At 43.1% G+C, this 23,524-nt stretch overlaps 2 protein-coding genes across 10 annotated transcripts in view; one reads left to right on the plus strand and one right to left on the minus strand.

The window, feature by feature from the left end:
- The window catches only part of LOC123971095 (CLIP-associating protein 1-B-like), a 103,441-nt gene that overhangs the window by 56,688 nt on the left and 23,229 nt on the right, over positions 1 to 23,524 (plus strand). For 2 of the 9 annotated variants that reach the window (XR_006825130.1, XR_006825122.1), the window contains one exon: positions 13,538 to 13,595. The exons of 1 other annotated variant lie outside the window; for it this stretch is intronic. The gene's annotated coding sequence lies outside the window, so the exon portion shown is untranslated. Of the gene's footprint in view, positions 1 to 11,389; positions 11,504 to 13,537; positions 13,596 to 17,376; positions 17,664 to 19,997; positions 20,861 to 23,524 lie in introns of those variants that run through there. 6 more of the 9 variants (XR_006825131.1, XR_006825132.1, XR_006825127.1 and 3 more) reach the window with 6 other exon arrangements.
- LOC123972397 (zinc finger protein GLI2-like) overlaps positions 16,553 to 23,524 on the minus strand; it is a 29,579-nt gene continuing 22,607 nt past the window's right edge. The window contains exons 8-11 of the mRNA XM_046051891.1: positions 23,185 to 23,349; positions 22,169 to 22,447; positions 19,895 to 20,243; positions 16,553 to 19,559 (exon numbers count right to left, since the gene is read on the minus strand). Of these exons, the coding sequence (XP_045907847.1) occupies positions 17,338 to 19,559; positions 19,895 to 20,243; positions 22,169 to 22,447; positions 23,185 to 23,349 (3,015 nt within the window). The 3' untranslated portion in view covers positions 16,553 to 17,337. The remainder of the gene's footprint in view (positions 19,560 to 19,894; positions 20,244 to 22,168; positions 22,448 to 23,184; positions 23,350 to 23,524) is intronic.

The raw sequence follows: 23,524 nt of genomic DNA on the forward strand, positions 1-23,524 counted from the left end.
GCATAATATTCATGTACCATCAGACGATGTGGAATAAGATGGGTTTTAACAACCGATAAGCAATTGATATGATTTGAGATAAAGGTGTAAAATTGAGATTAAATGGCAAAACATACAGTAAATGAATTATGTGTGTGGTGCAACGTGAGTATTGACCACAGAGATCCAGAAAAAAATAATACTGTTTACTTACTGTATCTTATTCCAGTCTACTCTGACATATACTCCAAATTAGGTATTTGTCACTGCAGGGAAATGTATTATTTATTATTAATCTGCTTGAGCAGCATAACACAGTGAAACTGGAAACTAAATGACAAAGAAATTCACAAGTTATGAAAAAAGAAAAGAACATTCCTTATTCGCCTTTTCTTCCTGTGCAACTTCTCGGTGGATTTATTGTTGTTTTTCAGAGGACATAGTTTGTCTCTAGGGATTTTCTGATTGCACAGTTAAGTTGCTCCACTTGGTGCCGATAGAGGGCGCTTCAGAGCTGCAGGAGCTAACAGACAGAACATCCTCCTACCTGCTGGACAGGAAGTGAACGTGGAGGAGAGACTGATGTTATAGCCTCAGTTTGAGTAGGAAGGAAGGAACGTGCAGGTACCTGTCCTTTTCAAAGCTGGTCACTGGTTGGTAGTTGAACTGGTTTTAGTGGTGTTACTACACTTCCCAGAAGCCACCTGTCAGGTAAACCAACCACCCAGTTCTTCTTCTTCAGTTTTAGTCAAAACAAACCACAAACGAATCACTTCCTTTGCGGGAGGACGGCGCTAACACACCGCGAGGTTCTAAAAGATTGTGGAATACAGCTTTATTCTTAGACATACACGTTGTCAACAACTTTTTCAACAGCTATTTCTGGAGCTTTTGATTATATCGCATGGTCTTCATTAAATTAGCTCAGTTGTGATGGAACTAAAAACTATTTTAGGACTTTAGCACCCTTTAGCTAACTTACAAGTTGAACTTGACAGTTCGAGCCTGTCTACAATCAAGGTCCGCTTACTTTTTTGTTCTGGGGCTTTGACTGTGTCACATGGTCTTCAACACACATTGACTTCTTATCCAGCTTGGCTTCAACTTATACTTGAAGCTCAACATTTAAGCCAAAGTGCTCAGAATAGTGAAAGACGGAGCATTTACAGTTCGTGACAGTTGAGAAAACTTCCTTTGTTGATGAAGTCAGTGAAAAGCTCCAGAACAAGCACGTAATTTGACCTTTATTGGGGATTGTTTTGTCAGCTTTGACATTCACTGTACAAAATAAATTAAATAAAAACAGAACATTTGTTAATGTTGATCCAGTTTAACATCCGGTGATGTGTTTGGTGTGTTTCCTCTTTAACTGATCCCTGTTCATCCTCTCAATGCAATATCAGGGGAAAATAAAAGATGGCTTCCCCCAGGAGAGACAAAGATGGGATTTATGTGGTTGTCTTGTCCATCAGCTTTGACCCTCCCCATGTCAGGGTCATCAGAGACCTTGCTCTGTCCTGGATGGTTGGTGCAGGGCTTTATGGAGAGCCAGCTCTTCATCTAAATCCACTTCCATCTGGTCTAAATTGCCTTTTGTGATAATTGAGGGTGTGTTTTTTTTGTGTTTTTTTTTTCTGCCTGTGTGTTTGGAGAGTTTGAGAGGAGCTGTTTGTTTTTTCTCTGCATAATTTAAGAGCACAAGAGTTTAAACAAGACGTTCAAAGTTCTGCTCGTGTTGAGCCTTGAATCAGTTGAGACAGCTTCTTATCTAAAACTGCACAGCGATTAAAATAACCTGTAGGTGGTTTCTGTGTGTAACTTCGACATGTGTACAGAATATAAAATGTGATGAACTGGGATTCTGTGTGAGATTCAGAAAGAGCTTTTTCCAGACTGCTGGTTTGTTTGTGTGGGTCGTAGCAGCAGCTGTCACATGGTAAGATTTTTATGATCGACATGTGAAACTGGAACCATTCATAAAAGGAGTATTTTCTTTTGGACAGTAGAAAGAAGGTAATGGTCGAAAGTTTCGCTCTCTGTGCTTCTATTGGTCAGTTGAACATGTTGTGAAGTTGTCAAACTCGGTTAGCGAAGGTGAGGTGTCCTAGATGCTGCTTTGGACACATTACACAGATTATGAAACAAGGAACATTGAGCATTGTGTTTATTTTTCTTCAGGCCTTCATCAGGGTGAAATCGGGGCATTGATCTGCCCTTGGTGGTCACACTCTGACAAGCAAAGATTTCTCACCTCTGGTAACGTTAATCTGGGACAGCCCACAGCTGTGTTGGGGCCTTTATTAGTTATATGAGCAGGAAGTTGGGGAAATTGCAAAGAATGTAAAAACTAATGTGGAACCTGAAAAAGCAATAAAGAATAAAAGTGATTTAAAGAACAAGTCAAATTTAAACGAGTACAGTTGACCACGAAAGGCTCCTTTGTGGCTTAAAATCAAGAGCAACGATACGTGAAGAAGTTTTTCCTGTCATCCAAGAGGCTTCTTCAGTTCTAACTGTTTTATTTAACCTCTGTGGGGTCGTTATCAAGGTGACGTTGAACACCTGGGACCTCCTGCCAGTCAGTCAGAACTGAACAAGCCTTTTGGATGAGAAATATCTCAACCAAGTCCAGTTGCCCTTGATTTTCAGACATAGATTTATTCAGTATCTTCAGGAAACTTTGTGATCTCCACTAGTGTTTGGCTGCATGACATTAATAGCTTTTGAAGTTTGCTTGGTACCTCTTGGTACTGCTTGGTTCAGGATTAGCCAATCATGAGAAGGGAGCAGGACAAAGGAAAAAAAAAATATTACGTGTTGGATTTCGGATAAAGTGAAAGACGTGATGACGAGTCAGTCACGTGACGGGCTCCAACCAGTAATACAGCATCGGTCCACCGGGACACTTGTTAATACATGTGTGTCACCGTCTGAAGCCTCTCTGTGTTGTTTGGGTTTGAAGTTCTCAGAGAAACAGACACTCGGCTGTGAATCGTGGGTTAACAGGGAATTCATGTATTCCTCTGGTACGCTGCACTTAAAAGCAGCAGAGCCCCATTAGCCGCTGCCCTCCTTTTTTTTCTGTGCTCTTTATTTTCTTTTCCCCCCCTCCGCTGGATCTTTTCCGTCCAGTTGGCTCCCAACCAGAAGCTCCCATTCCCTGCGAGACTCGTTCAAACAGTCCTCCGCTCGCCTAATGAACATCACTCGGCTCTGATGGTTCAAGGGTCCGCCTGGGCTGGGCTTCAGGTCTGAGAGGGGTTTTCTGACAGATGCTGGTGTGTGTTGGGATAATCAGCCGCTTTATTCAGGTTTCCCACTGGTGTTTGAATCCAGAGCGATATGCAGCCACTCAAAGACAATTTAGCACCTTTCTCGACCCCTAAACATGCAGCAGCCCGTCTGTGGTTCAGTCATTACAAACTCAAACCGGATTTAAGACAACAAAACTTTATTTAAGATCTCGGCGGAGATCCCAAAGGTTTTAAAGATGCCAAATAAGTCTGGCTATGTATAAATGTGGAAATATTTTTTGTGCACTTTTATGACTGCTCTGCTTTATACCGCCGCTGATTGCTGACTCGTCACTCCTCTCACCAGCCGGTATGGACCACAAGTGATCAACAACCGCTTCAGTTTGGAATCTTGTTTCTGTAAAGGGCAACATTTGTGCTGGCGGATTCTTTTGTTGGCATTTTCCCTTTTGAAACTGACATTTTACACCGACTGTGTTTAGGAATTAACCGAGGTTTGTCTCCATATCTACTCTGGTTACACCTCGTTAATGTAACCTGCACATTATCTCCCCTTCATTCAACTACTCTCGTCCCAACATGATGGACACACCACCTGCCCTGCACTCCCTGTTCCCCACCCACATACCCCCAGAAACACCCGGTGGAGATCTGCGCTCTACTAAGTGCACTAGTGTTTTATGGGACAGTTGAGAGCTGACAGGAAATGAGAGGAGAGAGAATGATGTGCAACAACAGCTGGACTTAAACCAGGGGGGTTGTGATTACATGGTCCACGAAAACAAGGATGCCACAGAATTTAGCTAAATTTAGAGTTTATAATGGCTCTCTGTGTCTGACGGTGAATCCTGTCTGACTCCTCCGTCATGTGACAGGCGTGTCATTATGTCATGATGGTGTTGGGAGGATCTGCAGAGGGGCCAAGGGCACAGGGAGCTTTTCAAGGTGGACTTTCCCTCTTAACAAGCCGACGCTGGGCCTCTGTCAAACCCCCGCCCCTACATCTCTGCAGCCCAAACGCAGGCATTAATGCAAATTATGGTCTGATAATTTAATAACTTTGCCGGCTTGATCTGTCCTTTTTATTACAATTATCATCAGGCAGGGGGTTGCGTTCCATCATCAGAAAATAAACACCATCGATCATCCTTGTAATGATTAGCCGCTGACAGGCCGGCTACGCTTTGCATAAATGGACTCTAATGCGGAGCTGGAGAGGAGAGCGGGGGCCTTTTTAGATGTTTTCTTCTAACTTTGGCTTCATGTTGGGGTTATTAACTGTGCTGATAATCACAGCAAGGCTCCCTTTATGTGCTGGAGAGGCGGCGTGGTTCGCAGCCAGCGAGGAGAGCCATTTCTTAAAGGATTACGTCAGGGGAGACTGACTCAAGCTCAAAACTCAGAGCCAAGACATGCAACCAGGGCCTGTTAAGTCTTTCCAGAAAACGGCTGGAAGGTGCCAGAGCCATACACAGAGCTGGCACCGGGTGCTGCCTCAGCATCAGTGCCTCCCTCTTAATTGCAGTGGAAAATGATGCTGCATTTCCCGCCTGTTGAACCAGCTTGTAAAGAAAACAACCCCCTACCCCTCCTCCTCCAAAGAGAAAAGGTTGATTTATAAACTGAGAGTCTTAAATACAACGAAGAATAATCAGGCTTTGGAGGCTTTCTGGCACCATGTCAGTCCATTTTCACCACGGGGGAGAAAAACATTAACAATCTTAAATCACCGTTGCATCAGGTGGTGAATGTTTTATGCTGTCTGTGCTCTCCTTGTGTACTCCTTGGCAAAGCCCTCCAGCACACAAAAAACTGAACAAGGTGTATCAACTTTCTTCACTCTGATGACTCTTAGAGGAGTCTTAGAGGAGAAAATCAGGTATTTATGATCCGTGGTTAGAATGTACACACAGTTCATATCTCTGTTTTCACAGGCTATGAAATAATAGTGTTCACTCCCTGCTAAAGGTTTGCTTTGCCAATGATAGAGGAGGAGGGGGGGGGTGAAAAATTGAGACACAAACACTCGCTGAGCAGCCGGCCTTCACACACAGAGCTGCTTTGTTCTCTGCCTTTTGCTTTCTGGCTTTGAAACAGCGAGCAGAGACGAACTCCCCTCTAGGAAAACGTGTTTTCTCTGCCTGACCACAACGGGATCCTCAAAACCACCTTTCTTGTCAAGATCTTGAAAAGAAATGTTCTCACACGCCGCCGTCACACCGTTGACCTTTTGTGCCAGATCAAAGATGGCTACACCTCAGGTCCAGGTGAGCGAGAGCTACACAGGGACTGTGGAGGAAAATCCACATGAAACGTTCAGTTAGCAGCACCTCACCTTCCCACTGGAGCTTTTATTGCCTCTCCTGCGCAACGTCAATATTTAAAGCCTAATTTGGCAGCTGTGGGACGTTTGAAATCACCAAAATGTGTGAAATCAGACTTCAGACATCTCAAGTTGACATCGCAGTCGCAGTTTGAATTAGGACTCATACAGGGGGAAAAAAACAACTCTTTGTTAAAGCTGCACTTGTTAATGTGACTTCCTGCACATTCAAAGTATATAAACAATGATAAAAACCTCCGCTGAGACATTTCCCATGGTGGAAAGAATATCTACTCAAGTGCTGTACTTGTATTTTGTACTTCATACAAATATTGTCCTTTTTACTCGAGTACATTTATCTGACTGAAATAGTAGTTACCTTGCAGATTAAGGTTAATAATAAAGAACAAATAAATGGACTTTATTGATACCCAGCAGCTGCAACATTAAAGCCTTCACCACTGTACATTTACATTTATTCATTTGTCAGACACTTTTATCCAAAGCGACTTACATTTGAGGAACAGCATACAAGCATCAACAGAACATCAACTACAGCACGAGATCTAAAAGTGACGATGCAAAAAGGTACCAATATCTACTAGTAAGGGCTAATAGCACGTATGGCATCAATGGGGTAAATAACGAGGGGAAGAAGTAAGACTTAACACAAATAAGTGCAATCAATACAAGGGAATTGTAAGGGGATAGAAGAAGAAGAAGAGTCTAATGCCTTGTTTATTTAATTCACACACCTTCTGGCTCATACAGAGACAGTTAGTTGTGTCAGAGAATTACTACAATATCAGTAGAAGTACTTGCCATTGTTGCTAGCTTCCTTGCTGGAGTGCTTGGACACATTTCTGGAGGCCGTTGTAAAACTACTCAAGTCAGTTCATCGCCGTGCTGCACTATGACTATGATCCAATAACTGCTGATGTCGTGCTGAAACCATCTAGAAAGAGGAGACTTCTTTCTCACAAGACCCCGGCTGCAAACTTGATATGATATCAAGTTGTTCACGTGACGTGGAGAGAGAACACATTAAAGATAACAAAGTGGGGCTTGAATGGATCCGAAAGTCTTTCCCCAGTTTTGCCGTCTTTCTGTGCGTTCTAATCAGGATACGGCAGCCGTCGGCAGACACCTGCTGGATGACACCTGGACTGTCCCAGCATTCGCTTAGTGGTGTGAATCCTCAGAGAAGGTGGGCTGGGTGAGGAGGAGGAGGAGGAGAGGGCAGAGCGAAGGGACGTTTTAATGAGGACCTCCATCCTCAAATCTCCAGAGAGCGGAGACCTGGAGGACCCAGCGAGCAGCGAGGTGGCGGCGCTGACCTCCCTCAGCTGCCGCCAGGATCCATGACAACCTGTTTTAACCTGCTACTTCAGTCCTCTTCCTCCCCTCCCGATTCAAGCATTTAAACTTTAGTATGATAGTCCAGTGCTCACACTCAACTTCCTGTTGAGTTACTAAGTCTTGACTGCTGGAATTACGTCACTCTTCTTTTGTGTCTGAGAATTACTTCAGTACCGCCATTGGACCATTTACTAACACTACCAAACATATTTTTACTGGCAAACAAAATCATGAGGCGAATAAGGCGAAAATAATCAAATTGCCTTGAAATCATACATACAAAACATTTAACTGTGTCTTACAAGCAGCAGTCAGAGTTGAAGTTATGGTAAAACATCTTTAGGTGTAAATTAAAGTTTTATTACAAAAAAGACGAGACTTGAGATCTATATAGTAGTACATGTTTGTAATCATGTACGTTTTTTATAATACCAGCAGCCTGTGAAAGTTCTACTTTGTGCTAGAGTTCAGTGAGGAAAACCGTGGCAGGTTAAAGGTTAAAAACCTGCTAGACGTGGAAATTGCTACAAATAATTACAAATACTCAGTAATGTTAAAATCGGTCTTGCATGCAAACTTCTGAAATTATAAATCCAGAATTCCATTTCCTAAAGACCCTAAGAAGTAGTATCACCACTGTTGTGCAGCACTAATACTAAATTTGTACTGAAAGTGTGTTAACAGCGTTTATCCATCCATCCATCGTCAACCGCTTATCCTGCGTACAGGATCGGGGGGGGGGCTGGAGCCAATCCCAGTTTACATCGGGCGAAAGGCGGGGTGCACCCTTGACAGGTCGCCAGTGTACTTAAAGGGTCCCAGTTTGAAAACCTTTCTGTTCCACAGTGTCCTTGAGCAAGACGCTGAACCTCTGCCTGTACCGGAGCACCAAGTCCCTGTCTGAAAAGTAAATGAATATCTCCTCACTAAGGTGTGAGTGTGTGTGTGTGTGTGTGTGTGTGAGTGTGATTACATGTAAATGATGGTGGAGACTCTGTTTGCATGAGATATCACAGATAATGACCACGACAATTGTTTTTTAAAAGCTCCCGGCGTTGTTGTTTTTTACCGTGATGAGCCGTTAATATCACAAAGTCCCTCAAACAGATGGCATGTTGTTGGAAAACAGATGTTATTTTGCATGGGAACATATCATGAATATGCATGCTGTATTAGTTCATGACACTGAAAGCCTCGCTGACGATTGGCCAGCTCTCCCCTCCTTAAACACTGAACAAAATGATACGGTACGTTGTCGTTTTATCCAGTAGGTTCAGAAGAGACAGTGGAAAAACGAAAGGGTTAACAGAGCAGTATTTATCCTCTAAAGCAGGTCTGGAAGGTATTTTCAGCTGTACATGGCGCGATACAAATCATTTTACTGAACAGAGTTAAACATCCACACTTCAGGTTCAAATAAAGGTACAAATGATGTTTTACTGGCCAAACTGTATGAATTATACAGGAGCAGGGTAGTCATGGTACCAAAGCAAGCATACTGGATAAATCTGGGGCTGCAAATAAATTTAAACAAACTTTCATTATTGATTCATCTTTAGTTTATCTGTTGATCATTTAGTCTGTTCAGTGTTACAAAATAGTAACAAAAACATCCATTCAAGTTTCTGTGAGTCGTTCAAATCTTGTCTTCTTGTTCAGTCAAAACATATTCAATTTATGACAATATCAAACACAGAAGAACAGGAAATCTTCATATCTGAGAGGCTGGAAACAGCATCTTTGCTTGAAAAATGAAAAGAGGAAAAAGTAAAGTACTTATTTTGACGAGTCATTTGCCAATGATTTTTCTGTTGATCTGTCAGTTGAATAACTGTTGCAGTGCTTATTGTATAAGTGAAGAACCTAAATAATGACATGGCCTTAAAACATTGGTATGTTAATATTTTAGTGTCTAGTGCACATACAAACACTGAATCCTCGAGCTGGACCGAGTTTACTGAATCATCATCGTCACTGAACGAGCTCCTCAGCGGTGATTCTGCTGTCAGATCAGCCATTAAACCACAAAGTCAGTTACTTGATGGTTAATTGCTGATCTGGAAACATGTGAAGGACATATTTCTGAAGGTTAGGACTAAAAACAAACAAACAAAAACATTATTTCAAGGTCTGAAAAGGAAAAGGAACAAGCCAGATGTTCTCCACCTTGCTATGATTAGAAAAGTCAGAAGAAATAAATATGATTTATCATCTAATGAATCACAGATTAATTCACAGATTAATGTTGCGACCCCTTGAGAGGCTCCTAAAGCCCTCTGTTTTACACATGGTGAAACCTGCTAGACCTCAGACTCTTTAGAAACAACTTCTCACCTCTGAAAAACCTTAAGAAACAGCTCTGTCAGCCTTCCCAGACAATTATTTATTCCAGCAGGTTAGCATGTCATTAATTCAGGAAACTCCAGGAAAGGACAAACTGCCTGGGAACCAGTGAAGTTACGGCACACTGCTGGCAGGTTCTGCAGAGTTTGTCACGTTCTCTGGAAGGTACTGAGTGTGCTGTTAAAGGACCATACCAGTGTTTCGTCCAAAGACTTTATTGCAGCATTGACCTCCAGTACTGAGGATGGCGATTATTCAGAGAGCCTTAGTTAATATTAAGCAGCCGTTGACACGGGGGCCCCCTGCTCGCTCTCGGCAGGGAGGTGGCCCTATTGAAATGAGAGGAGCCGCGCCTTAATAATACATTTGTCCCACAGGGGCCACCCATGCAAAAAATAATTCTGCATTTCTGGAACTGTGCTCTGGATCGTACAAATCTTTCTCCTGCTGAGAAAATGTTTTATGGTCAAATGGTCACCTGAACATTTCAGTCATACAGTATGTGACATGTAATCACCGTGGCTGCTCATACAGCCTCTACTCTATTTTCAGTTTCACCAGCAGCTGTTAAACCTGCTGCAGGCATTTGCTCCCATTCAGATACCAGAGCTGATGCTGGTTAAAGCTCATCCCAAAGGTGCTGGATGGAGTCCGGGTCAAGTTCTTCAACACCAAACTGGGAAAACCTTTTCTTTTTGGAATTAACGGTGCCTTTGCCCATCTCTCTAGGAAGGACTAGGACTCAAAACTTGACATGGGTGTGACCCTGGATTTCAGAGCCAGCACTTGGGACTTATATGCAACTTGCAAAACAGTGACATTGACAATGTCCGACTCTGCTGTCCTTTCATGTCTACTGCTAACTAAAACTAAACCTGAGAAAGATCATTTTTTGCCATTAAGGCAACTCAGACTTGTTTTTGTATATTTAATTTTACTACAACTTTGATCTCTTGCCTCCTTAATTTGATCCGTTTTGATCCAAATGTACTTGATCTTGTTTTCTTGTTTTACCGGATTTCCCCTCCTCCTCCCTGTAAGGCAATTTTCGGCAAATCCTTTGATTTTATGAAGTCCAATATAACAAACATATAATTATCAATATATGTGTTGATCATTGAAAATTATGTAATTTATGATGTCAGTCAGATGGTCAGAAATCTCAACAACTATTGGCCAGATCTCAATCAAACTCATTGTAGAAATTCCTTCTCATCAGAGCTCGGATTGGATAGCTAAATCATGAGTACATTATTTATTCTGTCTAATATCGAATAAATCTTTCTTGTCCACCATGTCAAACAAGCATAATACTTTATTACAGTATATTTATTTTGTGTGCCTGGAGGACTCTGGACTTTTTGTTCGCTGTTCTTTGTGTTTATAGATTTCTTGCTTGCCCACGTTGAAGGCAGGTTTTCTGATGCGGGATCGTCTGTAGGCAGATACAAATAACGACAGACAGGCTCCTCATCTGCCAGTTTGACCAGAAGCTTCTGAAATTGATTCATAAATGAATATTGTCTTCCAGCTTCAGGAGGCAGAGGCTGAACTCTGGAGGGGATTTATATATTAGTCTAATAGAAATGAATGAGGCATCAGTGACTGCAGAGCACTATCCATCATCTGCACTGACACCGGGAGCTGGAGGAGGGACTCGGCCTTGTTAGACTGTCACATGTGTAATAATAATGCAATAATGCACAGCTGTGATAATGTGATGCGGTGTCATCGGGAGGAAGGAAGGAGGAGGGGGTGGAGGTCAGAGCAGAAAGCAGAGTCTCCTTCACGTCTGCCGGTTCCACTGTCAGATCTGTAATTGAGCTGGTGGCGTCCATTTTGGCCCAGTCGTCACTTTCCATATCGTCACGGTGATCGACTCAGTTAGGGCGACTCGGCGTCTGACCGCACAGAACGCTGAGCCTTGGTGACTCTTGTGGTGGTGGGTGGTGTCACCGGCGGCTCCTGCTACACGAGCAACTACAGAAGCAGAAATAATTTCCTGTGCAAAGAAAATTAACTTGGGGCCAAAATACCTGTTCAAGCACCTGATCAGGTTCATTTGACCAAAACAAAGCTTAACTCCAAGTACACTTGGATCTTTTTAACCACATGTCAGGGTCTTCCTCAGCAGATGCAGTTCGGAGATTGATTAAAAACTGACGATTGAAGACTGATGAGTCACCTGATGACAACTGAGCAAGCTGCTGGGGAAAAGTGCAGTTGAAAGTCCTGGAAAAAGCATGTAAGAGGATCTTTAATCAAGCTGTAAAGTAATTTATTTTTGCCAAACAACTGTTCCTAGATGAAGAAAGAACATATTATATATAGTGACTAACATGAGATGGATGTGGGAGAAAAAGGTAGCATGTGGGCCTCGAGGTTAAACATTTTTTTTTCAAATCATTAAATACTTTTTTCCCCAGTTAGAGTTCACAGTACCTTTCTGTTTTGTTCAGTAAATGATGCCCACATTGATTAAAGTGCTATGTTGGAAATATTCTATCAATTAAACTAATCACAAAGAAAGCAAAACATTTTTTTATTCTGTTTTAGAGCTGTTTTACACCGTTTATGTTTTATTAAATATAAACAGTTGTGAGTAGTTCCTTTGTGCATTGCATTGTGGGAAAAAAGTGTCCTTCAACAGTAGCCTAAAGATCAAGTGATAACAATTTGTGTAGAGTTGTGACAAAATATTTGTGTGTAAGATCATGTCAAAGTCTGCACTGCAGCATCAGCCTGTAGGTCAGTGGTAAGTTTCCATTAGCTTCCTTAATGTAACATGTTTCTGAGAGCGTGTGAGCAGTGTGTTATGATAGTGAGAGGGATCTCATCATTCAGAGAGGGGGCGCTGCTTGCTTGCATGGTGTCTGAGGAAACCCACAGAAATCTGGAGTTGGATAAACTTGCTCTTTGTAGAGGACTGTTCCTTTACTCGTGTTCTTGGAGGAGGGAGAAATTATTACAGTCCACCCACTTAGTACGTAAACATTTCACTTTTGGAAATGTAAACAAGGTCGAGCGCAGTAGTATAAAGGCAGAGGTTAGCTGGTCAGCCCAGAAAACACTGGATGAAGGTTTTAAATATGCCAAAGGCGTGTTTCAGTGTTTAACAGGATGGTAAAATAAAGCCATTTTGAAATATAAATACTCAAAATACTTACTTGACACTGTAACAGGCCTTGAGAGTCGGTGGGTGAACCTCCTCATGGATTTTCTCTCCCACCTCCACTCATGGATGGATTTTTCATCTTCACCTGCTTTCCTGCCTTCTTGTACTGCTCAGCCAATCAGCCACAGGCCCGTTAAGGTGGACGGGAAAGTCTTCTCGTTTGACTGAAGATTAAATTAAGGTGATTCTCTACTGTAGGTGGCAGTGTTTGTGCGTTGGGCTGCCGACAGCTGCGTTGACATTTGTTTTGAAAAGCTTGTCGCTCATAAAGAGTCTCTCTAACGCAAAGCCCAGAGAGATGCCGGAGAATGCGGCGCTCGCTGTAAAACACATTCCTCCGAAGCCCTTTAAACTCTCAGCAGACAGGCCTGTTTACTGCCCCGCAAGGAGTTCGGCTTGTAAAACCTAAAGTGCTGATTAGAGACGACTTAGCTGAGTAGCTTAATGTGTAATTTAATCTGTGTTCATTTTCAAAATCAGAAAAAGGTCCGGCAATCTTGTTTTCCAGCGTTTGCTCCACTGAATTAACTGTTGATTGAAGTGGAGATCTGTGATTTCAGTTTTCATCTTTTGGGGGCATTATTCTAGGTAGGTCTAGGTTTGGTTTAGTTCTGTATTCTTTCTCTTGCTGGGGTCAGAAGTCTGGGAAAGTTCATGATGTGAACACATGCCCGATGCTCAGACATTTGAGGCCTGCAGATTTAAGTGAAGTTGCCAAATTAATAGGATCCTTTTCTTCATCCATGTCACCGTTCAACATCAGAGTCTTTTAGTCAGAGCTGTCTGCGGGTTTATTTTTTGCAATTTGATGTCTTTATTAAAAAGCAGGAAATGAGTGGAGTGACCTGCAACAAAGGTCCTGGATCGCTATTGAATTAGTGATGCTGCGGTTCACGGTCTTCACAGCCTCAACCGTGGGCCATGAGGACACCCCGACTCTGCACTTACTACTTAATGACCTGACATAGACATAGAAAGAAGGGAAAAATAAAAATAAAACTCAGTGATGGGATGCCTTTTGGTTGTTTTACAGTATTTGGCACGGGACATTAGCTCTTTGCTGATATTTCTAATGGATCTCTTTTTCTGTTTACTTAATCACAGGCCAGCGAGGTTTAAAGTTTAAACTATGAGATGGTTTCACAGACTTCTGCAGGAGGAGGTAAAGTATGTTCAATAAATGTTGCATTTCCCACCAGTAACCAGTAGATTTTGATAAATTTCCTTAATAACAACATAAAAACAGATGTCTAATCTTTCATTTCACGAGGTGAAAAACAGAAAACGCGGTTACTGAACCTAAAAGAGAATTTGTGCAGCATGATACAAAGTTCTCTCATATGTGCTGTAGTTGAAAATGATTGCATTCAAAGTGCTTTAATGACACATGTTTGGACCACAATGTCACAATATGGACAGACGCCTTTGTGTCAAGGAGGCTTACTGAGTGAAATATTGTCCCTTTGTCTAATGCTGCATCGATTGCAAAGGCCCTTAAGGGAAATGTGTAATTTGTGAAATGAGGCGAAAGAGATAAAAATGACTTGACTCCAAAAATGCCTTGAAAATGTGTGTCCTACATGCAGGGCCGCCCATAAGGGGGGGAAAAAAGGGGAAAGCATTCAGGGGCCCAGCTGCTAGGGGGGCCCATGCAGTCCAGCGCTAATGATGTTCATTCTAAATAAAAGCAATAATAGCCAAATTTAATTTTGAGCCAAAAAAAACATTACGTATTAAAATAACAATAAATAATTTTTTTTTAAATGTTGGATTAGTAAAATATAGCCTGTTTCATAACGAAAACCCCGTCTCCTGAAAATGGTATGAGTAATGTTTGTCGTACGCAACGTCAAAATAAAGCAAGTGCACCGCATGCCATGTATGTGTTTATGTAGGAGATGGAGAGAGAGCACAGCATGCGTTGACATGACTAAAACAGATTTCCGGAGGTCCCATTTACTGGACCTTTTCAGGGACCCAGTTATTTCTGTGGGCAGGCCTGCCTACATGTCTCCAAAACGACAACATAATAGTTATAACCTTAAGGTATTTACACATGCACTACGTCATTGTTTGAGGTTGAGGGATGACTACCCTGGAAATGGGGAACCTCTGGATGAAGAGGTTAAATACCTAATATGAATTTGGGTTGCACTGCCACAGTAGGATATAGTTTCAAATTTAAAAAAGTACTATCTGCTGGAAAATGTCCCTCTATAATCATCCTATTTGGAGTTTACTTACATCCCATTTCCATGATTGATATCTGTTCTTTTATAACTAACCATAATTACATTTATATTCTATGAATTTATAGATGATGAGTGCTGAAACCCGTCTTTCATCTTTCTCGCTCATTTATCTCCATCAATAAATGAAGGTGCTGGTAATGCATGATCTTTGCAAGTCTTATCTCCACCTCTTGTTCGGGGCCTGGTTGGATTTCACAGCCCCGGGCTATTTTCTCTCCCACTTCACATCTCTGAGAGAATAAGGAATTCCAGTGGCAGAAGCAATCACAAACTCCAGATCAAACGTATCCTCGGCTGAATTCCCTGACAGACTAAAATCATTTGTTCCTCTCGCTAACGCTCAGCTCTGCGTCCCCGGAACCTCTCGCTCCTCTCAGCTGCTTTTGTTTTATGTGGTTTCAGCAGCTGCGTCCTCTGGGCCGCTCTGTCAGAGCTAATATTGAAGTACACACAGGCTAACTGCAGCAGCAGCAGCAGCCGCTCTGCATGCGTCTAGCCTTTTCCCCTCCTGTTAGCGTCCTTTTTCATCAGCTTCCGAGTAAGAATTTACATTATGTCAAGCCTGCTCTTGCCGCCGAGGTAAGACGAGGTCAGGGGAAGTTATTTCAAAGCCGCCTTGAAAGAGGTCGAGCAACGTCTTAAGAATGTGTGGCGCCTCAGTCTGAGATTCAACAAGAAAGGTTTGAGGAAAGTGCATTGTCGGCAAAGGGTGCGGGAACGTGGCTTCAAAGACAAAAGTTTTGTTGTTGAATTATTGAAGCGATCAACACTTCTCCTTCTACAGGAAGCAATCAAGGGACAGCCTGATGAATAATAATATTTACTCAGTTACAAGAAGAAGCAGTGGATGACAGCACATGTTGGGAAACAGGCCGAGTTCACAGCTGAGCTACGAGAGCAGTCTCATTTCCAGAGCCTGGTTTTGTTTATATAAAGCTAGTGAATTCAAACTGAAAGACTTTTTAACTGAAATGACATCAGTTGTTTGTTCAAATGCCTAAATACGATTTATGAAGGCCTGCAACTAATTATTTTCATCATTGAGTATTTGGATGATTATTTTCTTGAACAATCAATATATTGGTTGGTGACTAAAACATAAAAAAATGCTTTTCACAATTTCCTGAAGCTCAAAGTAACCAAAGTTATTCAGTTTACTATGTATGAGAAGGAAAAACAGCAAATCCTCACAATTTAGAAGCTGGAACTGTTGAACGTTTGGCATTTTTGCTTGACAAACTAATCGATTATCAGACTAGTTGCTGGTTACTTTTCTGTTGATCGACTAATCGTTGCAGCTCAAGACAACTGACAGCGAGTGGCCATGTTATGACTCGTTATTTAGGAGGAAGTAGCATGACGTAGCTTCGTTATAGTTCCGCAAAACGTTGTAGGGAGGAAGTTGGGATGAATACATGGGTGATTTTGACAGGCTTTTCCTATTTCCTACCGGTCAATTGACTTTATTTTACCATGACCAGGATCTTTCCCTTCCTTTACCAAGAAGATAAAAAGGATTTTTATTTTAAACCATCATGACAAAGACTCAATAACCTCGTAACCCAAACTATGATCTTACCCTGACCAAGTAGTTTTCTAACAAACCCTAACCATAAGGGTGGCAGATCAGGAATCCTGAACACTAACAAATGATGTCCTGAAGAGACGTAAAATCAAAAAACTCTCAGTTGGATTTTTAAAAGCAATACAAAACAACATATTTTGTTCTTCATTTTGAAAGATCTGTTGTCGAACCTTTCTGATCCTATACTTGACAATCTGGACTCGTCTAACCTCAAAAACATTTGTATGAAGGACAACACAAACAGTATTTGTTTAAAAAAATCAATGTCAATATTGTATTTCTTAAAAATGTACAAATGATATTTACATTTAGCCAGCACAACAAACTGGTACAACAATGTACGAAAGAAAAAAGTCTGATTCTCTCTTCCGATGTCTTATGCTCGTCTCGCTGCAAGAGCACAACCAATTTATGCATGGGTTGATAATTCCGGCACAAATCAAGTCTCTGATGCCTGACATTGAGATGTCGAAGTTAATCTCAACAGTAATGCAGCAATCAAATAATGGCTCACCAAGGACAGTGACTGTAAACTTGAAATGTTGTGATGACGGAGGGGGAGAAAAGGTTATAATCAGTTTGCTCCTCAAGCAGAAATGAGCAACTTGATATAGAATAAAGTTCAGCTCAAGTAATTTACAGTGTAAAACAAGTTGGTGGTGATGGTACATTCCAAGTATGTAGGTATCAGATAATTACCTGGTTGCGTTTGCACCTTTTTAAATGTAAACATATGCATGTTGTGCACATGTTTTGGCTGAGCCAGGCACTTAGTAAACTGATCTCAATGCAGTCCTGTACAACAACTGAAATAACTCTGTTGTTTACATCATATTTACTAGCTAAGGCGAAAAAACAGAAATACGGCTTTTCAAAAAGATAGAAAATTGCCCTTTTAAATAATTAACAAATGAGACTGTACAAGAAAATGAGTCACACACTGCAGAAGCTTTTTGGCACACAATCACATCAGTTTTTAAGTTGGTTGAATGTTTATTGTGCATCAGGTGTCCAAAGATTCTGCAAAAACGTTTCTGTCGGCGGAAACAGTTTACTACGACATGTGGTTAAGACATCAAGTTGAGGAACTTGTTCTCTTCCGCCAGAGCAGTCAGCAACGAGCTCATGTCCCCAATGGCCATGTTGCCCGTTGCTATCGGCACAGAGGGCAACGTGACCGAGTTTCTGGGCGTCGTTAGGCGAGATGAACTCTGGGACAAGCTCTGGAGCAGACCTGGACTCAAGGTTCCTGACATGAGGCTGGAGTGATCCCCATCGTCCAGCATGCTATCAAAGTCTATCTGCGCCTGCTCCAGTGCTGCATTACAGTCTACAGTTCTTGACGCCTGGTTGTTTCCTGAACTGGAAGACACTGCATCATTTTCAAAAGGAGGTACATTCACCACAGGAGAAACATGATGGCCCAAGTTCCCGTTAGGCTCAAATACTTGAATCTGCCCCGTGTAGTACATGGCATGGTCATCAGAGTTGCTGCTGCAGTTAAGTCCTAAAACTCCACTGCTGGGTAATTTGGAAGCATCATCCTGGTTAGCATTACTTGGGTGCCTTGTTTGCTGCATCACCTTTGGCCCGGGAAGGTGCCTTTTTATAGATTTAGGTTCTGTCGGTGGCCTTGGCTGGAGATGGCTCGGATTACCAGTTTGCAAGGGATTCTGGGAGGTCATGTTACAGTTCTGCTGATCTGAAATCATGATTGATCCATCACAGTCCTCAATTTTAACCTCCACAGGCTGAAATCCAGCATCAGCAAAGAGCATGTCAACAGTGTCTAAGTCAACTGGCTCCTGTTTGCATGTGGGGCTTAGCATGCTCCCATTGACTGCTGTTGTGTTATTACACGGTGGATACGTGGTGTTACCATTCTTATCATAAGGACTGATGCCTTTGTTAAACCTGTACTGAGAGCTAGTTGCTCCAGTGAGATTTGACGACTGCTGGAATCTCTGCTGCTGGAAGCAGTTTGCTCCTGGTTCAGTGTTCAGCTGTTTGCATCTCTGCTGCGTTGTCTTAATGAAGTTTTGAATCATCTGTTGGTTGGAGCTGAGATTGTTGTGAAATGATCCAAAGTTCTGGTTTTGCTGGAGGACAGCCAGGTTCCCTCGGACCTGTGGTTTGGAGAAGTGCTGGCCGGCATCCAAAGGTCTCGAAGAAACTTTGTTCCACTGAGCAAGTGATTTGGCCTTACTTTCCCGCGGTGAAGATGGACACATCTGTCGTTGCTGCCCTGGACTCATGTTGGCGGTGGCTAAAACCTGATTGGGCTGGTTCATGTTGGTATTCATGACGGCCATCCTTCTCTGATAGTACGACTGCTGCTGGAAGTCAGGGTTTCCTTGGAAATCTTGCTGATTACTTGACACTCTGTTGGCTGTGTCTTGGTTCTCAGTGCCGAGGTCAGACAGCATCAGGTCTTCCTCAGGGATGTCACGTGTTATCATCTCCATGGTGACGTTCTCCGAAATGCTGGGCTGTCGCAGGCTGTAAGGGTAGCGGTGGAGACTGCCATCCAGGCCCCCTTGCTGGGATAAAAGCTGGCGATCCGCTGCTGGAGGCGGATGGGGCTGCATGGTCACCCCTCCGCTCAGTACGCCCATGCTATTGTAGCGTTGCATTTGTGGCTGGCTGACATAATCTGTGGCCACGCGTCTCACAGGGTCACTGGCTCGGCGGGGGATGTTAGACGGGACCTCATGGGGCATCATGCTCCGCGTGGTGTAGCTGCTGTACTGCCTGGAGAGCAGGCCTTTGTTGGTGGTGGAGGATTCCTGGGAGTCCCCATACAGGGCTGTGTGGGTCTTCAGACACATTCGGTCCATGTATGGAAGAGGCGTAGGTGGTGCACCTCCGGTGGCAGCAGCGTATTTCGCCTTGAGGTGGTAGTGCTGGGCTGGGGTCAGGCTGAGAGGGCTGGGTAAGCACCCTCTGCCACACCCTCCTAATCCTCCACTGCTTCCCCCACACTGGCTGGCCTCACTGGAGCGCCGTGAGATGTCGGCAGAGATGGGGTCGTAAGAGTCGGCAGAGCTAAGGTTGCTGGGGCGGTTGACTCCAAACTGCGAGGCCTGGCTTGAGCGCCGACTAGAGTAGCAAGGGGAGATGCCTGAGGAGCGGCGGCTGAGGGTGTAAACTGAGCTCAGGGTACTGGTGGTGCTGTCACGGCGCTCTGAAATGTCCAACAGAGTCATTTTACCAGAACTCAGATCACCCAAGCCGGAACCAGGGAAGGACTCCGGACAACCACCCATACTTGGACTCTCTAGGAGGGACCCTGTGAATGAACAGATTAAAATGTTGGACACTTTTCTCACCAACTCTGCAGCTCTTTGGAGCTGTTTAGTGTCAGCCATTTAACCTACAGTCTAAACACGCTCATTAACCTAATTTCTGACAGTAGCATTCTGGAGTTTACAGCAATCAAGCTCTGATAACCAAATCCATGTCACCACTAAACGGTTTTAGCAACTAGCTGTTAGATAAAGTGGAACTTCATGAAGCTAAAGACTCAGGTATTTTTCTTTAAGGAGTTGGTAGAAACCAAACCTGAGCTCAAAGGAGAATATCGGGTGGCTTGTTATATTGGGAGCTCTTTTTCTTTCTACTCACCGCTTGCTGGTATGGGTGGGAGCTTGGTGCCGGTGACCAGGGGTGTTGGGTTGCTTGCCCACCGACACGAGTCCCTCACTGTCTTCAGCTTCTCCTTCTTCAGATGCTCCAGGCGCTGGCTGGTGCCGAGCTGCTTTCGGAAGTAGAGACCGGCCACCGCGACCCCGCCGGTGGAATCTTCACAGCCCAAGGACTCCACAAAGGGCAGGTCGTCCAGGGTGGTGAGGTCCCCCAGGCTTCCCCCGCTGTGCGCCGCCATTTCTACTCCACTGTCATTGTTGGTGGCACTGCCAAGTGGTGATGGCTCGCTGCTACATGATGACTGACCGCCAGGGCTGGACTGATACATCTAGAAAGAGGAATGGATCAGGGACATGGGAAGATCAAGAGGAAGGAGAGAGAGTGATGGAGGAAATGCAGAAAGAGAAGAAAGAGAGTGGACAAGATAAAAAGAGCATGAGAAACGATGAAAAGACTCGACTGTTTGTACTGAAAAACAAAAGTGGAACAATGGTTAACATGGCACAAAGAACAGTAAATCATTGGATCTTTTATCCTCCCCCAGCTTAACTGTAAATAATGAGTGTTTTTGGGGATGGGGTGAAGAGGTGGGGGTGCACCACAGATTACAGACTGTCATAGTCTGTCTGTGAATTAGAAATGGGCAGGATGAAAGGCTGCTTGAGCCCGAGCCAGAGTGCCAAGCCAATCATCACAAGATGTGATCACGTTTCTTTTTTCTAAAACTGAACTCTGAGGGTGGAGGCTCTTCTGAACATTTAGGTGAGCAAGAAGTGTTTCTTGTCACACCGAAATGTTTCAGTTAGATTTCCAGTAAAAAGCCTTTGGGGTTTTGTTCCTTTCACATGGACAAGATTTTATTGCCTTTTTAAAAATCCTACTTAGTTTTATCATGTACTTTATGTGAGTGGGCAAGAATAAACAAAGACAAAAAAGTACCATTCAGCTTTCACGTGAACTCTGAAATCATTGTTCTGATGATTGAAGTTGTAATAATGTTTTCCAATTCTGACATATGCCAGATGTCCTTCCAGCTAATATTACTGATACTTCAACTCAGGACTATGAGACGTCAAGCAGATTTTTTGACATTTTCTGCAGTAATATCATTAATATTTATTTATACTGGAGTAAATTGGAATCAATTTGTTATATGGTTCAACATTATGAATAATCCCTCATATCTCTTTCCTTAGGAAGATGATAGATAAATGGATCCCTGACCCTGACCAGCCTCTGTTTCTTTGCACACTCTTAATATATTCACAGCTAAAAAGCTTGATCACAGCTTGATAGTTGGCTCTGTTTGCACAGAGCTCCAAAACCAATTCCCAATGTTTGAATATTAATCCTGGAGTGGCTTTTATCACGTTCAGGCTCTCTGACATGTGTTCAGTAGGTCTCCACTGTAGATTTAAACTGCATGTGTAAAGGAAAAGTGACATGCACGGTATCAAAGATGACATGCAGTGTGAGTGTATTACAGGAAACAAAACCCCGCTGCAGCTGATAAAAAACAGTGTGATTCCAAAATGCTATACAGTATCTGCATTTTAAGCAATGCACAAGTCAGTAGTTAATAGGTAAACATGCTTTTATCTCTTAATGGATAAGACGGTTGCGTAGCTCCTGCAGCTGCCCACAAAGAGCTGTGTTTTTTGGTCAGCCTTCATTTTCTGCAAGACGGTGAACACAAGAAAAACCAAAGCTTCAACAATACACCAGTCTTAATTCTGCTTTATGGTTGACAGAGTAAAATGGCAAAAGACGTTGAAAGATGGCAAAACATGGTGTACTTTAAAATGGTGAAAGGTGGCATAATAAGCCAAAGGAGAGCTCACCTTAGCAAGGTCTGTCCGTACGGAAAGTCAGAAAAGGGAGAGAAATGTAGACAGTCAAGCAGCAAGCAGAAGGCAGGTTAGGGTAAAGAGGCATGCAGGACTGACGGACTACAACTCAATACTTTAATATTTCTATTAACAAAGAGCAATGTTAATACTCTCTATTAAGTATCCTGCATTTTAGTCTGTTCCCCTTAATAGCTGCAGTAATTTAATATAGTTTACCACCCACAACACTGAATTTACTGCTGCTCGGTTTAGTGTATTCAATATATTTTTGATTTGTGTGCGTAGTGTCTGTGGTATGTGGTATTCTTTTTTGCACAGTGTATATAAAAAAAAAAGAGAAAAACTTATGATCACTGATTGTTAAAAAAGTTCTATCTGTTCCTTGAAATTTGATCATTCTTACCACAGAGCTTTCAGTCTTGATGGATTTGACGTGCAGGTAGTCCTCTATGCCTCTGGGGGAGCTGCTGTCTGATATCTTGTCCTCCCTCTGGATTCTCTCTCCGTTACCCGTCTCGTTCTCGCCGTTCTCCCTGGGCCCCGGGGGCCTCGGTGGCAGGTCGCTGCGCTGCCTCTTGGTGACGTGGGCATCCGGGCCGTGGACTGTCTTTACATGCTTCCTGAGAGAGCTGGGATCTGTGTAGCGCTTGGTACAGCCGGGGATCTTACATACATAGGGTTTCTACAGATACAAAGAAATATACAGATGTTGATCAAAGTTGAGCTACCTACTTCAGAGAAGTCCTGTGATCCAACTTACCTTTTTTTTACGTTTAAATAAATCAACAATGACATTTCTCTGTGTTGTAATCGATCTGAAGTAACTTATCTGCCATACGAGATTACAAGTGTGCTGGTTCTAGGTATTTCACTGAGTTAGGTATGCATATAGTAAATGTACAGGTGCTTGTATATGTGCACATCTGTGTGTGTGTGTGTGGTACGACAGCCCTCAACGTGAGAATTCCCACTTTGCAGTCCTACTGAAGGATAAGCAGCCAGGTTTCTGAAACGCTTCCAGATTTCATTTTCTGTTTGCCGTCTGCAGGTGGTCTCACTTTGCAGGGCGGAAGGTGGAGGCGCCGAGCATGATTTGCCCTAATGCGTTGTGGGCCGTCATGCTCATCACGTCTACACGTCATTATTTACTCACAAACGTTTGCAGACAAAGCAACAAATAAACATAGTCGTCCACACCTGTGCGAAAGCAGACGGGAAACAGGAAGGGAATTATCCTCCTGTGCTGCCTGATATGCTGATACAAAGGAGGCCGCACTTAAAGGTGAACTCCTGTCCCTCTCTGCAGAGTTTCATCTCGGCCACATCCGTCAGCTCTCTGAGAGAATTTCTTATGGAGCTCTCTATAAAGGAGTCTGTGTGAAGTTTCAGTGTGTGAGGAAGGAAAGTCTTGTTGTGTACCTCGTTGGAGTGTGTCCGGTTCTGGTGTTTGGCTCGGTCCGAGGCGTTGGAGAAGGCCTTGTTGCATCCTTCGTGCTCGCAGACGTACGGTTTCTCGCCAGTGTGCGAGCGCAGATGAGTTTTGAGATTCTCCAGACGGGAGTAGGCCTTAGAGCAGCCCTCGAACTGCAGAGGAACAGAAAACCCCCCCGCCAACGTTAGTCTGTTTTGGCCTCTGACAGGAACACTTTGACCATTTATCATTAATATTTTTGCAAATATTTAACAACCAGCGTCTCAACTGTCCGACAGCGGCATGTTTGTACGTGAGGGAACTTGAATTAAGGGATAATTTTGCATA

This window comes from Micropterus dolomieu, linkage group LG01 (genome assembly GCF_021292245.1).
Source record: "Micropterus dolomieu isolate WLL.071019.BEF.003 ecotype Adirondacks linkage group LG01, ASM2129224v1, whole genome shotgun sequence".
NCBI lineage: Eukaryota > Metazoa > Chordata > Actinopteri > Centrarchiformes > Centrarchidae > Micropterus > Micropterus dolomieu.